Below are 16,930 nucleotides of genomic sequence, written 5' to 3' on the forward strand. Positions count from 1 at the left end.
TTGGCAACTGTGCTAAACTTTGGTTAGACAGGAGTCTGCAAACAGGCAAAAGGAGTCTTTTTGGTTGATAGAAATGTTCTAAAACTGGATTGTGGTGATGACCGCACAACTATCAACGTATTCAAAAATCACTGGATTGTATACTTCCAGCCAGTTAAGTTGTACAGCATGTAAATTATACCTCAATAAAGCTGTTTTTTTTAAAAAAAAAAGTGCCAACTAGAGACCAGCCAGATCTAAAGTGCCATCTAGAAGCTGCATATAAATTTCAGGCGATTCAAATATTATTTTTCAACCTATCATATGACTCAGTATTGCAACAAAAATTCTTCCGTGAAGGTCCTTTTACATGCAATGGGTCCAATTCAGCAGTAGATTATGTAGTCACTAATTGGAGGTATAAGTTGAAAAAGACAGAGAGAACATTAGAGTCACTGAGTGGACAGTTTATTTGCTTTAGGGGTACCCAGCTCAGGCAATCTTACTGCAAATCCCTCACCCGATCTGGGCACCATATAATTGGACATCTGCTGGCATTCACCATCCTAGACAGAATACTAGAATATAAAATATAGAGTATAAAAAAATTAATCAAAAAAAAAAGAAGAAGAAACAAAACCATGGATACAGTAAGTACCATATAAAGAACTCACATTGAACAGGAAGATAAGATTTCAAGACGTGTGCCAAAACACAAACATAAATACAAACATTTGCATGGATATACTGAGTCACCTCAGGTCTCATTTTAGAAGTAAACCAGGTGGTTATTCAAAAGCCAAAGAATCATCTGGAATGTTAAAATCATTCAGGAATGTTCATTTAAGGCAGCCACAGATTAAGGGACCTATTATAGTCCATGCTTGTTATAAAATGACTCATCCAGGCATGTGGACAAATCTATGAATGTATTTGTTAAAGTTCCAGACTGAAGTTATATCACAGCTGTGAATATTTATGATGTACTTAGTAATACTTTATGAGGTGAAAGATACTTTAAAACTGAAATCTGAACATGGATCACATGAGAAAGACTGAAAATCTGATTATTTTCCTACAGAATATCGCATACTTCTAAGCATTAAAAGCTATTTCTTGAGGGCTAATTTAAAACAAAACAAAACTAAACTAAAACATGAACAAAACACTCACTGAATTTGATTTCTAGACAATTTGCTGTTGTGTGAATATAGGGTACCACCAACCAGTTCATACAATCCAATCAATGTGGTGTCCCCAGCACATATTTGGCACTTCTTTGTACTGGTTTAGCCATGCATAAATGCTTTTTAGGCCTTCCAAAAGAAACGCACAGAAAGATACAAATACATTTTTAAAGATATCCACAAAAGAATGTTATCTAGGTGTCAAAACAATTGTATTTGAATTGTATCTATACTACTGTTATCTATTCTTTGATTTTTTCAATACTTAAAGTAGTACAAGTCACCTGACAATGAAGTTCACCTGTATAAAATATAGTTTTTGCTTTAGTCCAAGATACTGGCAAATTCATAGAGCATACCAAAAGTAAAGCACTAATATTTAGCTTCCAAAAATAGTTAAAACTTAGAAAATGTTCCTAAAACTCTAAAACAGGGATTTTAACTAACAACATGAAGCTTGTGCTTTCTCCAATTTCCAAGTAGCCAAAATATTCATACTGAGGCAGTATTCAGTTTCTTAAGAGTTCAGGTCAAAGAAGTATACCTACACCTTCACGGATGTGGGTCATATTCTCCATGCTTAGACACACTGCTGTACCAAACAGTGTGGCAGTCAGTGTCTAAGAAAATGGAAATGCCCTCTCTTAGATAACTATTTACTTTAGGAATAAAATAAACCAGCAAATCATCTCAAATTTTTCTATAGGCTACAAAGAAGAGAGGAAAGGATGATTTTCACAGGCCATGCAGCTGAGAGAAAAAGTTGATTTGGGGGACTATCGTACTACAAGTTTAAATGTATTATGCCTTTTGTAGGGCTTTTTGTAAATCACCGTAGAAGTTGACTAAAGTGCTGGCCATGGCTGTATCTACCGCAGACTGAGGAATCATCCCGCGCAGATCCGTCTGAATGTAGCCTGTCAAAAGACTCTGGTGTGGATTGTCTTTATGTCGAACACAAAACCAACCACAAGGATGGTTATATCCACGAATAAATTCTGGTCTCTTTTCACTCCAGTCAACACTTAGCCCTACAAGGAAATTTTAAAATAACACCATTAATAGCAGTGACTGAGATTAGTCTACAACTCTCATACAATAATATTATCAGATTTCTTGTTTAAATATTTTTCTTCTTATAGTAGGAAGGGAAAAATGAAGGGGGGGAAATTGGAGGGGGAGACGAACCATGAGACACTACGGACTCTGAGAAACAAACTGAGGGTTCTAGAGGGGAGGGGGTGGGGGGATGGGTTAGCCTGGTGATGGGTATTAAAGAGGGCACGTATTGAATGGAGCGCTGGGTTATACGCAAACAATGAATCATGGAACACTACATCAAAAACTAATGATGGAATGTATGGTGATTAACATAACATAATAAAATTAAATTAAAAAAAATTTTCTTTTTACTCATGTAGATGAAAACTAAGCCCCAAGAGTGACCATAGAAGAATGAAAAAGATAAATACCAAGTAGAATTCTGACAGAGGGCTAGAGGTAATGGGGAAAGTTCTACTCCCATCAGAATAGGTAACATTATGTCATCTTGGTAACTCCTTGGAAACTATGAATCTTGGTGGTAGCATCCAGGCTTCAAAGTGCCAAAAATCAAAACTATGGTACCACCACTACTCCCTAAAGGCACTACCACATCCAACTTTGGTACTGGCTGGCTAAGAGTAAACAAGTAGATATTTACCTACAACTGCCAACTCGAGCATATACCATACACAAAAAAAGATTGATTTACCTATAGATATATTTTAGAAAGCAGGAGCTTTCTAATAGCAGTATTTTTCATTTTTTTAAAAAATATTACACAGCTCAAGGAAGGAAAAATATTCTAACACATACCATGCCTATTTTTTCTATGTATATGACTAAGAAGCTGTTTTCTGAGAGTGACTTAATCTGCTTACTACATCCCTTTCTCAGAGGCAGCTACATGATTCCTGTTTGTTAGCTATGACCTGGAGGATACCATGTAACTGAGAATAAAAACTTACCAGAAAGATTTCAAAACCCTTCTTAATATTGTTATTTTAATTCCTGTGATGTAGCATTTGCAAAGCTTAGTGATTATAAAATAAGTGTGAAGGCTGAAAATATATCTCACATTGAAACATCCAGCCGGGAAAACTCAAATATTTAAAACAAGTGAAAAGAAAGTATAAGGTTTTCAGATCATTACCACAGGACAAAAGCCCTTCTTCATAGCCCACAGTGTAGGAGAAATCAACAAACTCTCTTGGGGAAATTATATTCCAAAGCTGACCAGCAGTAGTGTAACGTATCACACAGCAATTCTGAAAGAGAAGAGGTGACAGGTGTTACTACTTAGGAAACATATGGACTCATATATCATAAATTAACCCTTAGTAAAAAACTAATATTCATTTAAAATGTATTTATAATTCTTATTAATAATAATTCTTACAGTGATTCTGATAGGCTTAGATCTCTAGTCTAAATCTCATGGCCACTGTATGGGACTGAATAAGGTTATGATCAAAATACAAAGAGGTAAGTTACCCAGTATCTAAATCTCTAACTCAGTGCAGTGGCCTTGTATCCTATATGATATTCAACACAGAAGTAGGTGGTGTAGACTACAGGTGTTCAAGATAAAATCCACAAATATTTGGACCAAAATACCAAATGTTTCAATAAAGAAATTCAAACATGGGAAAAGTGAATTAACAAAAATAGAGAAAGAGAACAACCCACTTTGGTTACATCATCCTCTAATGCCTAAGGTGGCATTTTTATTTTTGGTCTTTGATTTTGGCTTAACATTAATGGAAAAACCTACATACGATTACCTAGAAACCTGAATACGATGGTGGTGTTTTTAGAATTTCAGATTTCAGAATCTCAACTTAAGTTTTACAATTAAAGAGCTGACAGTTTTCTTAAGCAGCAAGGGTAGAGCTACTGTGTAAAACAAACTCAGTTCTGACTAATACTCATTAATATGAGGAAACTCAAGCTTTTTAAAAGGCAGCAAGGATTCCCCTGTGAGATCTCTGCCTCGACTACTTACTCTCAAAACAATGAATACAAGTGGGTGCACATGCTCATACTCACATGCTCTCTCTCACACGCACGCACACGCACACACACACAATCTGAAGTAATGTTTCTAAATAAATACCTCTTCAAAGTGTTCCAAAATGTCCATTGAAGTCATTAAGCTGTCCCAATCCAAGCGACAGGGACCTGGGCGTATATGGTCTATGACACTATTGACGCTGTCATCTATAGCACCTTGGGCTTTGAAACTGGAGAAAAAAATATTAAGGTCAAATGCTATTAGTCCGAAAATTTTCAGCATGCCCTCATAGTTCAGAGCTAACTTCACACAGAGTAAAAGTTAATAAAGATTTTTTTTAAAGGGAATAAATCCCAACAGTTTTTCTGATAAATTAAGTTATATCAATTATTTCATCAGAATGTACTCTTTGCCCTCAAATCTAACAAGTGATCTGAAGGCTAAATTATGTTATCATGAACATAGGAAAGTACCTTCATGTTACGGTGTAGCCGAAAACAGTCCATACAACACTCGAGCTTCATTTATTCTGCATGCTGTTCTTTTCTCAGTTAGGCTCTAACATGTTATTAGTATGCACATATTTTTACTCTGACTTTCAAAAACTTTTTTACAGGAACAGGAAAATAGGTCACCCAGGAATAGCACACAGAGGTTTGACTCATGAATAATAGCAGAACTCGACATATTTCAAAGGTGGCACTACGTATCAGTAGGGAAAGGATGTACTATTCCATAAATGGCGCTTTGATTCAGTACCTACCCTAAAGAGAAATTAAAAACTGAATCACTACTTGACACCATTCAAAACAATTAATTCCAGACAGACTAAAGACCACTACATAAAATTTAAAACTTTGAGAAAAATACGTATTTGTGACTTCAGGATACAGGGGAAAATTCTTGAACACATAAACAAAAACACAAATAATACAAGGCAGTTAAAATTAAAAACTTGCATACCACAAATGACAAAATAAGCAATTTCTTTAAAAACTAGCCACAGACTGGAAGAAGGTATGTGCAACACATATAAACAGCCATAATTATTATAGAGAATACATAATTAATTCCTATAAACCAATGAAAAAAAGACAATCCAAAGAAAATAAGGACAAAAGATAAAAGATTGATCGGAAATGTCAATAAATTTAGAAAAGATGCTAACTTCACTCGTACTCAAGTAAATACTAACAAGATACCATCTCATATCCCTGAGACTGGCAGAGTAAAAACATAACAAGTATTGAATGGAAGGGAATGAGAACTCTCAAACTGCTACCACTTTAGAGAGCAATTATTGGCAATGTCTAGTGTAGTTGAATGATGCATGTCCTTAAGATCTAGGTACATACCCAAAGAAAATCACACATGTGTATAGAAGGAGACATATACTAAGGAAGTTTACTACAGCATTGTATTTTATAAGGAAGAACTGTCAACAACCTAAAAATTTACAAACACAGCTAAACACATCATAATTATTTTCATATGAATGTGAAAGAATAGATCTGCATGTAACAACATGGCTAAATCCTGAAAAAAACACTATATTAAATGGAAAAAAATCAAAAGGAAATTACTAGAGGAAACACACACATATATATGTGGTCAAAGTATAAAACAGGAATACACTTTAAGACAGTAGCTACCTCTGGGGAGGAAAGAAAAGAGAAGAAATTAGAGATAGATTGGTTTAACTCTATCAGTAACATGTTGGGCAGGTCTTTTGAAAAGATTTTTTTTAAAGCAGCTGAAGCTGTTTTATCATTTTGTAAGTATTTCCAGCTCAAACTTACACTATCTCTGCCATCCTAAATCTGCTCTTCCCTCCTGTGTTCTCGAACTTGGGGTGGAGGGTGGGAATGGGGCAATACAAATTAATCCCAAATTAGACATCTGGGATTCAACTTTTGACTCTTTTTCTCTTCATCCCATTTCAACAGTCAGAACAAAAGTCACCATGTTTTATCAAGATGACTTCCTAAATGTAAAGTGCTTAGAACAATATTTGGCTCTCAATGAATGTCAGTTATCATCACCACCACCACCACCATTAGATCCTTTTCACATTCGCTTGCCCTTTTCAACTCTCATGCTACGTCCTTAGTTTGGGCACTCTGTGTCCAACTCAACACTGCAACCATTTCTAGCTCTTTGGACCACGTATCTCTTTAAGTTTCTGAAAAAAAGCCAAAGATCTCTTCCCAGGAATATAACATTGACACAAAATTATGTTTATGATCTTAAGGAAACTTCAAGAAGCTAGCCATGGACTCCCAGGGTAAAACCTCTTCTCTAAAATCTCCATGCTCATTTCCATTTCTCACAGTGCTGTCAGATTAAGTTCAAAATCTTTGATGACCTGGGAGGTGGGAGTAAAGGCTAAGCAAAGGTAAGCACAATATTCAATTCCTTACTTTAGAATTCAAAAAGCCTTCAGACATATGCTCTCCCTACCCTCATACTTTATGCTCCAGCTATACAAATATCACTTCTACTTCCCTAAACAAACTCCTTAGAGTGTTTTCCACCTGTGTGTATGTAGTAGATGCAATCCCCTCTGCCTGGAATATGAACCCGCCCTTCATCCCCTAAGAAATAACCCATTCTTGCGTTAAAGCTCAGTTCATATACTAGCTCTTCAATGAAGTCCCCTCAAATCACCAAGCATAATGCTCCCCTGGCACTTTTTTGTGCTTTTCAACCCCCACTGGGAATCAGTGATCTAAAGGATTAACTTCACACTTGCTTACAATGCTTAATCCACAACTCTAGTTTCCTGGTCCTTGTCATAAATATTGTATAACTCATCTTTCTGGAAATGCTATCTTTGGGATTATACTTGAGAACACATAGTAAGTGGGACCCACAGTTTCATTTTTAAAAGGACTGAGTCCCAAGGATATGAACATTCCACTCCAATTACACAAGACAACTGTCTCTCTACTGGCTTTAAAAAACAGTATTTTTTTCTTCTGCTGAAAAGTGTAACTCATGTTCAACTATATGCAAATATCAAAAAATGGAAATAGAAATCACCTATAAAGCAGCCATCTCAAGGTGTGTATTTGGTGTTAAGTAAAAATATTTTAACACATAAAAATTAAAGTCAACGCACAATTCTACATGCAGTTTCATATTCTGCTTTATTCACTTTACATCTTGAGCATTTTCTTGTGTTTTAAACTAATATTTGAAAACATAGTTTTTAAAGACTGTAAAATATCACGTTTCAAAATTTAACCATTCTCTATTGATTATTCAAGTTGTTTGTAATTTTTAATATTATAAGTAATGTTGTGATGGAAGAGATAAGTACTTAACTATTATCTTTCCTATGATTTCTTTAAGATAAATTCTTAAAGTATGCTACAGCACTAAGTAAATATAGAAGAATATTAGAAGGGAGTTATACACTGTGCTAAGAAATTTAAGATTTTTATAGGCCATGCGATATCATTATTTATGATTTCCCTTACTATCAACTCAGTCCACAAGAGATATGGACACTTTAAAGGCTTTGAATTCATAAGGTGATATGCTTCTTCAGAAAGTTTAAAATCTTTTTTTTATTTTATTATGTTATGTTAATCACCATACATCATTAGTTTTTGATGTAGTGTTCCATGATTCATTGTCTGTGCATAACACCCAGTGCTCCACGCAGTACGTGCTCTCTTTAATACCCATCACCAGGCTAACCCATCCCCCCACCCTCCTCCCCTCTAGAACCCTCAGTTTGTTTCTCAGAGTCCATAGTGTCTCATGGTTCGTCTCCCCCTCTGATTTCCCCCCCTTCATTTTTTCCTTCCTACTATCTTCTTTTTTTCTTTTTTTAACATATAATGTATTATTTGTTTCAGAGGTACAGGTCTGTGATTCAACAGTCTTACACAATTCACAAATCTTAAAAGCCAAATTTTACTGGCAATGATGATTTAGTGATCATTTTTATATATATATATGAAGTCTGGCAATGTCTTAAGAGCTACATAAAACTACAAGAATTTACTTACAGGTATCCATTAAATTCTTCTGAAGGTTTTCTCCAAATTGTTACATCTTTCTGGAAAAATAACAAACAGTATATAGGCCTAAATCATTACCTAGGTGGAACTCTGGATAAAAAACTGACAATTTCAAGTTACAGAACATCAGTCTTTGCATTAAAATAAAACTTAAGTAAATATTCAAAGAGATACATAAAAGTCACTTATACCATCAAAATGATCCATATTTGATTTTCTTCTGTATCCTAAAGTTCTTCACATTTTGCTTAAAGTACAGACGTCCAAAACAGATTTCTCAGTAGCTTAATGAGATGCAAACATTGTTAATATCCTCACCAGCCATTATTTGCTTCACTCCAATCTTATCTATTTACCATTACTGACACATTTAGACTAAGACAAGAGGAATGCTAAATATTTCATTCTGAACTTGCTCATATCTTTTTTAAAATCAAACAATTCACATCTATTATGACAGTGCGACCATGAATTAGTCCCTACATCTTTTTTTTCTGATCATTTCCCAAGAAATTCTGAATATCAGACTAGCTAGAGTACTTCATTAGAAGACTCCTGGGTTCTAGGGTTGGCTCTGTCAACACTCAGCCATGTGATAGGTTGGACAAGTCATACCAATAGAAAAGAATACTAACTGGCCACCCTCACAGGCTTGTTGAAGTATCTGGAACTATTTCAAACTATCAGTACATGTTACATTTTATATGTTGACTTTAGAAGCTATTCTTTAGGCTCGTGTTGCCAGAGTCTATTCTCAGGTCCAATATCTAAAGCAGTAATGAAATCAGTGCAGGATTATTGCTTTTGCCTTGGTGAGATGTCAAACCACCGACTTTATTATCTTAATTATCTATCCTGCCATTCACCCAAAGTATGGTCCCTATTTTCCCTTACCATTTTGAAAGTCATCAACCATCTCACTAGATAGAAGATAAATGCCATATATAAGCAATTTAGGTAATTTACCGTTTTCTTGGCAACTCGCCACTTATCATCTTCGATGCTATGGTACTGGATGAGAGTGTTTTTAAGTTTAGCTGCAAAGGCAGCAGCATCAGGCAGGCCTTCCATTTTTTTCTTCTGTTACAAAGACAAAGATTAGCATCAGCAAATACCACAATTTGAAGCAGTAGACCAGTGAGTCTCAAATATGGCTTCATAATAGAATCACCTGGGGAGCCATAAAAGATACTTAAACCTGGATCCCACCCCAAATCAACTAATCAGAATCTCTGAGAGTAGGACCTGGGCATAGGTTTTTTTTCCTAAAAGCTGCCAAGATGAGTAACACCTAGTCAAGGATGAGTATCACACATTTTAAGTTATTAAAATCACTCATATAAAAGTAAACTACAATCCTAGTTCCCTTTCTAAAGGAATATAATAAAAAGAAATACATTATAGAATTCTAGATAATGTAAAGAAAAAAATATTGCTGTTTCCAAACTACAAAAATAAATACACAAGGAATGAATTTTTTTAAAAAGTCTTTAGAGTTTCACAGCCATTAAATTTTTAATTTAATATCCAACAGATTTAGGACTCATTCTAGAAAACTAATGACAAGCTCAACTAGAAACCTGTTCATATATCCTTTCAGGTTAGGGTTTACAGAACTCTGAACAATTTCAAAAGTTTGAAGAACTGCACCGTTTTCAGTATTTTATATCATTTGATAAAGTGTTAGAGGATTCAGTATCTGTGTAAGGAAGGAAGTCATATGAAGACTTTTAGAACCATCAGTACAGCATAAATAAATGGTTCATCATTTTATATATCATTAATAATTCCAAAGATAAGCTACTGTTCAACATTGTTTTTAAAGAGAAATGATTATTAACCTTAAAGATAATAAACGATATAATAAAAGCTTCTGTAATGTGACAGTTTTAAAACATTGCTTCCCATCAAGAGGTGGTCTGTGACTGCATGACTTCCTAGGCTGGGTTAGAAAAGTCCATGCAGGCTCTGCAGGTTTCTTTTAGACTAATTGCTCTGGGAGCCTTTGATCAACATGCAAGCATGCAAAAACTCTGGCTATCTTGAGGCTGAAATGTGGAAAGGCTGGAGAGAAGGGGAAATGGGGAGAGAGAGAGAGAACTCCAAAGTCCCAGATCCAGAAGCCTTTTTAGAGCTTCATCCTAATGGGTATCACCCTAGGCTTCCCTCAATTTCACTCAGTCCTCCCCATCTTAACAATTTATCTTATTTTTATTTATTTATGTTTTAATGTAGGCTCCACGCCCAGCATGGAGCCCAACATAGGGCTTGAACTCAGGACCCTGAGATCAGGACCTGAGCCGAGATCAAGAGTTAGGATGCTTAACTGACTGAGCCACCCAGGTGCCCCAACAATTTACTTTTAAAATGGTAACTGAACCAGTTGCTCAAAGACAAAGCCTAGAAATCAAGAGAATCATAGAATCATAGAAATTAAGAGATGCCTATTCACACCACCTCCTCTCGTTGCCTAGAATATTCTTGTCCTACCAGTTTTCTTTCTGCCCCCCAAATAGGCCAAGCTTGCCACTGACTCTGGGCTCTGTACTTGCTATTTCTCTGCCTGGATTATTAGATCCCAAATCTGAGCATGACCAAAAACAACTTGTAATGAAAATTTCATTTTAAACCTCCTATCTGAATACAACCTTCTGCAAGTCTCTATTATAGCCTTCTTTTATTTTCTTCATAGTGCTTATCACAATCTGAAATTAACTTGTTTATTTATTGGTATACTATATTCTACCCTTTCACCATCATATCCCCAACTAATAGAGCTGGGGCTTTTGACTGCCTTATTTACCACTATATCCCCACCAACTAAAACATTGCCTGGAACACAATAGGCCCCTAAAATATTTGTTGAAGTGTGTCTGCTTCAAAACCAGAATTATTTGGACTTGATTCTGTGTCCTTTTGGTGCCTTGGTGCACTCCAGTAAAAGAATAAAGAATTTTTCTTCTGTATCCTTCTGGGGAAAAGCTGCACAATTTACAGAACCATCAAGTTACTACTAAAAAGGAAATCAAGAAAAGATCTAAATGAAATGTCAAGCCTCAAACTTCTATGGACATAAGGCGGCAATCCTCAAGTACAGACGCATACATCAGAATCCCCTTTGTTTCATTTTGTAGTAGTTGTAGCTGTTGACAAAGATTCCCTTCCTAGGCTCCTCTGAGTCCTCTTTTTGACTAGGCCTTGTTCTTGGGCTTGTCTTTGGCCCCTAAGTTCAGTTTTAGCAAGAATCCTGCTGAGCTAGTTCACAGAAACACCACTCACCCTCAAAAAGTCCTCATCCTACCCTTGATCTTAGCATGCTGCTCTGCATTCAGCAAGAATCCCCCTTACCCCTAATGTTTCCTCTTAGCAATTTCCCATCCATTGACACCCATCCTGCTCCTTGGCTACAAATCCCCACTGTCCTTGTTGTACTCAGAATGGAGTGCAATCCTTTTTTTTTTTTTTTTTTTAAGATTTTGTTTATTTGAGAGAGAGAGAGAGAGAGAACGGGGTGGAGGGCAGAGGGAAAGAGAGAGTCCAAAGCAGACTCCACACTGAGCATGAAGCCAGACACAGGGCTCGATCCCAAGACTGCAAGATCATGACCTGAGCCGAAACCAAGAGTTGGAGCTTAACTGACCGAGCCACCCAGGCGCCTAGACAACAGGGTGCAATCCTATACTGACATATCTTTTCCTACTGTAATAGTTCTTGAATAAGATTTGCCTTTGCCACTTTAACTTCTATCTGCCTCCGGTTTTCTTTGACACTGTTTTTAGATATTAGATTTCAGGGCCCACTGCCAGACAGTCTGATTCACTGGGCCTGTTCTGGAGTAGGCCCCAAAAATGTAGGTTCTATAAAAAGCCTCGCTGATCATTCTGTTATTCAGCCAGGGTTGAGAACCACTATCTAAAAACTAAAGATGACAGAAATAAATCAATATTGTAGTCAATATTTAAATAGCACAGAACAAAGCATATAAGCCATTAAAAATTATAAACAAGATGTTATAGAACTGTAGGGGAGAAAAAAACCCTTTTTCTCTACTCTCTTAGATTCTGTCTCTGGGACCTGCAGATTAAACGGAAAGAAGGTATACTAACAGGAGAAAAGACACACAAATTTTATTTGCTGTTAATATTTTATTTTTTATATACATAGAGGCCTTCACAAAAAAGAAAAAAGTGGAGACCCAAAAAAAGCAGTTAGACTTAGGGCTTATATACCATGCTAACAAAAGGTGATAAATTGTGGAAAAGTGATAAGACAAAGGAAAAGGAATTTGGGCTTCTAGGGGTGGTTAATTAAGAGAAAGTAAATATATGAGACAAAATTAATAGAAAAGAAAGTTATGGTAGTAAAGTAAGTTTGTTCAGACAATTTTGGTGCCAACTCTACCTCCAGTGATGAGTTGTCCTCCTCCTAGTATAGGAGAGGGGAGAGGGAAGACCTTCACAAAGGGAAATTTATGTCCTACTTTTAGGCAGTAGAGGGAGGGAAAACAGCTCTTTCTGCATTTGCTGAATTGCCTTCAGCTCAAAATAATCCTTATTCCAAAGTGGCATATTTTGGGGTGGTGTATCCCAAAATATGGGAAACATGGGAAAGTATATGTAGAAAAGTCAATAACATAGAACTTAGGATCTATGTAAATGATGTAAGTGATGCAAAATATATAATAAATATAGATCCCACCCATAGACTAAAAGTGGATGAGCTCATTCAAAAAGTGTGCCAGTCAGGAAAGTATCCCATTTCCCCTCAAGAGACTGCCAACTTGATAGCCAGTACAATGACCTTAATCAAGGGTATGTTATAAACAAACACGAATTCCTAGAGAAGACTTGAAAAACTAACTTATCTATTGCTGGGATCATTATGATTAAACAATATTCTTTAAACCCAAAGGCTGCCTGCCAGGTTCCTGTCGTTGGCCGGTAAGATTTTTTTTTTTTTTTTCAAATCTCCTTGCTAGAAATCAAAGATGAAATGTAAAAATGTTATTATCACAGACATTATCTTTGTACAAATCCATTACACAAATGTAAGCAATAAAAACTACCTATAAAGATGAGAATCGGGATCTTTAAGGTGCTTACCTTAGTAATCATTCCCTCTCACTGATTACTATAAAGTCCAAACTCCTTAATACGGCTTATGGGCCCTTTTATGATCTGGCTGAGCTTCACTGCCTAATTTCTACTCTTCTTTCTTGGACTCCCCTAAAGACTAGGTTATTTTCCCCCCACCCCACCAATGTTTCTCACAGCAACTCTGTAACTATTCATTGGTCATCTTTTCCAATTTAACTATAAACTTTTGGGGACAGGAAATGTGACTTTTCAATGTTATGCTCCTATGTCTAGCATGCAGTAGGAAGCCAGGAAATAAAAGTGGGAAAAACAGGTAGACAGTGAGCTACTAGTCTCACTTATGGAAAACCTCAAGATATCTAAGATGAGTCTGTTTACACCAATCATCCTTGAGCTTCTGAATGACTAAAAATTCCATTGCCATAATTAAACATAGCAATTTCTCAAGGAAGTCTACTATTTTATTTACCACACATCTAGTATCTACCAGGTCCCAGAACTACAGAAATGGATGTAATCCACTTTTTGCTCTCAAAGTTGACTTATTCCACCTTTTAAGTAAACTCTGAATTGCAACAACAACAAAGCTAAAACATTAAAAATTATTAATGAGCCTCTTTTAAGGGTAGTGGAGTAGGAGGAGGAAAGAAGAACAAACAAGTGTAAACTCAGAAAGCTCTTTTTTAGCCCAATGAAGTATTTAACTAGGCAGTTCATTCTTGCATGGATTTTTTTCATCAAGATTAAGTCCAAAAGAGAATAATGGTTACTGTCTAAACTATCTGTGTGTGGGCAAGCATAACATACCTCTGGAAATATATTCCAGAACTGGGGAGCGAACACTAATGGGGTTATTATCAAGGTCCTGATGCTCTTCTAATAAAACAGAGTACTCCCATTAATCCAAAGGAAAGCATACAATATGCTCTACTGCAATCTCCACCTGTGGAGAATGTAAGGAAAATGTTTTAAATACTATTCTGAACTCCCTCTTACTAATTCTTTCATTCCTTTTTTTTTTTTTTTTAAGTTTTTATTTATTTGACAGAGAAAGACACGGCAAGAGAGGGAACACAGGCAGGGAGAGTGGGAGAGGGAGAGGGAGAGGGAGAAGCAGGCTTCCCGCCGAGCAGGGAATCCGATGCGGGGCTCGATCCCAGGACCCTGGGATCATGACCTGAGCCGAAGGCAGATGCCCAACCATCTGAGCCACCCAGGCACCCCCTTTCATTCCCTTTCTTGACCTACAACAGGAAACTCTCCAATTCCATCACTTACATATCAGAGAATAGGTACCATTTAATCGTATCAAAATCTAGCAGCTCCTTCAAAAAGGCTGTATACTTTTGACAGTCCAATTACTCAGTGCTCAGTAATGTCCACCTTCATTTTTTTCTCTTACTTTTTTTTTCTTATTTTTTCCCTTACTTTAACCTAATCTTTTTGTTCATGTTTTCTATGCTCATTTCTCTGCAATGATTACTACTAGTGTAGACACTGGCTGCCATTGTAGAGGGGGCAGCCTGCCAAAGTCAGAAACTGTCTTGTGGCCATCTATCAGCACCATAGTCTTTGGCCAAGACAACTCCAGTTTTCATCAACTTTACATCACAGGGAGATGGCCATAGGTTCTATTTTAAATATGAAACATAATAAAACATTTTAACCTCTAATAAATAGTGAATGTCATAAAAATCTGTTTGTACCTATGTAGTATGATGAAGTCAGAATTTACTTATTAAAGATATTATCAGAATTGTTTAAACTTCCATTTCCCGATTGATAAGGGTTTACGTGAATAGCTTCAATTTAACATGCCATAGATTTTCCCCAAGATGTTGTGCAAACCAATACCTTGTAAATTAAATTATATTATCTACCTAACATAAACATTTCAGCATATGCTTGATTTCCAATCAATCTTGAATTTGTAATTTAGCTTTTCCAACTCAAATACAGTAGTTTCTCATTTTTGAGACTGGCTGTAGCAGGAATCCAACGGGGAGGCCAATTCCACAACGTGACCAATGCCCTTCCCTCTGTTTCAGTGTTCACTTTAGCTTATTCTAGTATAAGCTTTACAACAATGTTGAGACTTTTTACAACAGTTAAGGCAATATTAAATTCTAATAGTATCTCAGCTTTGAGTCCAAGTTAATGTTTGAGCTCCTAATGCTCTAATCCTTTATTTAAAATAATAGCTAACATTTATTGATCATTTACTATGTGATCAGTCTTTCTGGCCACTTTAAATTGTATTATTTCACTTAATTTTCATAAACAACCTTAAAAGCTGATCCTATTATCCTTATTTTGCAGAGAAAGTACCAACAGAGAAACTAAGTCACTTGTCCATGATCACACAGCTAGTAAGTGATGGAGTCAGACAGAACTCTAACTCAGGACTTCTGCCTTCAGGGTCTAAAAGTCTCTTCTGTAAAACACCGGAAGTTGATCACAAGCTGGAAGAGACTTTACATAAAAAAAATCTGACATCACACTAAAGCTGTCATTTTGTCCTGGCTCCTGATCCCAAAAGAGCTCAGGTAATCTTTCTTAACTGCACATTAAGGATAACGGTAACTCTATTGAGGAATTACATGAGTTAAAGGACCGAAGCCGGAAGATAGTAAACCTAGAAAACGCTGCCTCTATCATCAGTACCACCTCAGTCAAAGCTTGCTGTGGGCAGATGGGGCCCTACGTTGTCGGTGCATCTACTACGAACCAGGAAGCACTGCACCCTTCCCAGGAACGCGACCTCGGTGAATCTTCACCATGGCCCTAGAAGCAAGGTTATTACTACCCATTCCCCATTTAACGGATGCAGAAACTGACGCCTAGTAGGCATCCAAGTCCTTAAACTGGTGAGCGGTGCAGAGAGGCGAGGTGCAAGCCTGAGATCCTTCCGGGGACTCCTTTCCTCTCTCACGGGTGAAGGCTGCACCCGCCCGGACGCCGCGGTCCGCCACCCCCCACGCAGGCCTCCCCAGCCCGGCTCGCTGGGGCCGCTCCGGAAAACGCACCCGGGAGAGCGCCCCGGAAGCCCCCGTCGCCCTCCCTCCAGGCCGTCTCACTTCCGCCACGACTCCGCGCCTGCACCCACGGCTACCTGAGATGAAGCGAGGCGTGGTACGCTGCGAGGCGCGCCGGGCACGCGCCAGACTCCTGCCTTTCGGCGACACGGACGCTCTAGCGCTCCCCCGGCTTCCCCGCCCTTCGGGGCCGGCAGCAGCCAATGGGCGACGGGCCACCGCCGCTCGCAGCCAATTGGAAGGCACCAAGCCCCTCAGGGGAAGAGGGCCGAATCCCCCAGGCAAGTCCCCTGCTAGACGCCGGGTGTGTCCGAAGAGCTTGTGGCCTAAGTTGGCCAGGGCAACGTGTGTTTGCTTGGATTGGCTGGCGCGGCAGCGTGCGGAGCGCTGATTGGTCGCTGGGAATGGAATGATTCCTCGTGCTTGTGGGCTGGCGCGAGCGGGGCCAGGGTTCCCTGCGTGTGTGGGGGTTGTGGGTGCGTGAGGCTCCCGCGGGGTTTCCCGCGACCAGTTAATGGCAAAAAATTTTTGCGAGGCAGTAAATCCG

General features: G+C 37.7%; 1 protein-coding gene across 1 annotated transcript; it reads right to left on the reverse strand.

Moving 5' to 3' along the window:
- Positions 1 to 431: 431 nt before the first annotated feature.
- STARD4 (StAR related lipid transfer domain containing 4) lies at positions 432 to 16,627 on the reverse strand. The gene is made up of 6 exons (XM_028102778.2): positions 16,461 to 16,627; positions 9,219 to 9,332; positions 8,241 to 8,290; positions 4,324 to 4,450; positions 3,361 to 3,475; positions 432 to 2,197 (listed from the first exon to the last, which is right to left on the reverse strand). Exons 2-6 carry the CDS (start codon positions 9,321 to 9,323, stop codon positions 1,968 to 1,970), a joined length of 627 nt encoding a protein of 208 aa, XP_027958579.1. The 5' UTR covers positions 9,324 to 9,332; positions 16,461 to 16,627; the 3' UTR covers positions 432 to 1,967.
- Positions 16,628 to 16,930: the final 303 nt, after the last annotated feature.

This window comes from Eumetopias jubatus, unplaced genomic scaffold, assembly GCF_037043125.1.
Source record: "Eumetopias jubatus isolate StellerSeaLion01/CBP00866 unplaced genomic scaffold, mEumJub1_p1.0 scaffold_5, whole genome shotgun sequence".
Taxonomy (NCBI): domain Eukaryota; kingdom Metazoa; phylum Chordata; class Mammalia; order Carnivora; family Otariidae; genus Eumetopias; species Eumetopias jubatus.

Coding starts and splice junctions, on each gene's coding strand:
- STARD4 (XM_028102778.2), bottom strand. CDS start 9,323: ATGGAAGGCCTGCCTGATGCTGCTGCCTTTGCAGCTAAACTTAAAAAC. Junction 8,291..9,218: donor GGCGAGTTGCCAAGAAAACG/GTAAATTACCTA, acceptor TTATTTTTCCAG/AAAGATGTAACAATTTGGAG. Junction 4,451..8,240: donor GAAGAATTTAATGGATACCT/GTAAGTAAATTC, acceptor TTTTTTCTCCAG/TTTCAAAGCCCAAGGTGCTA.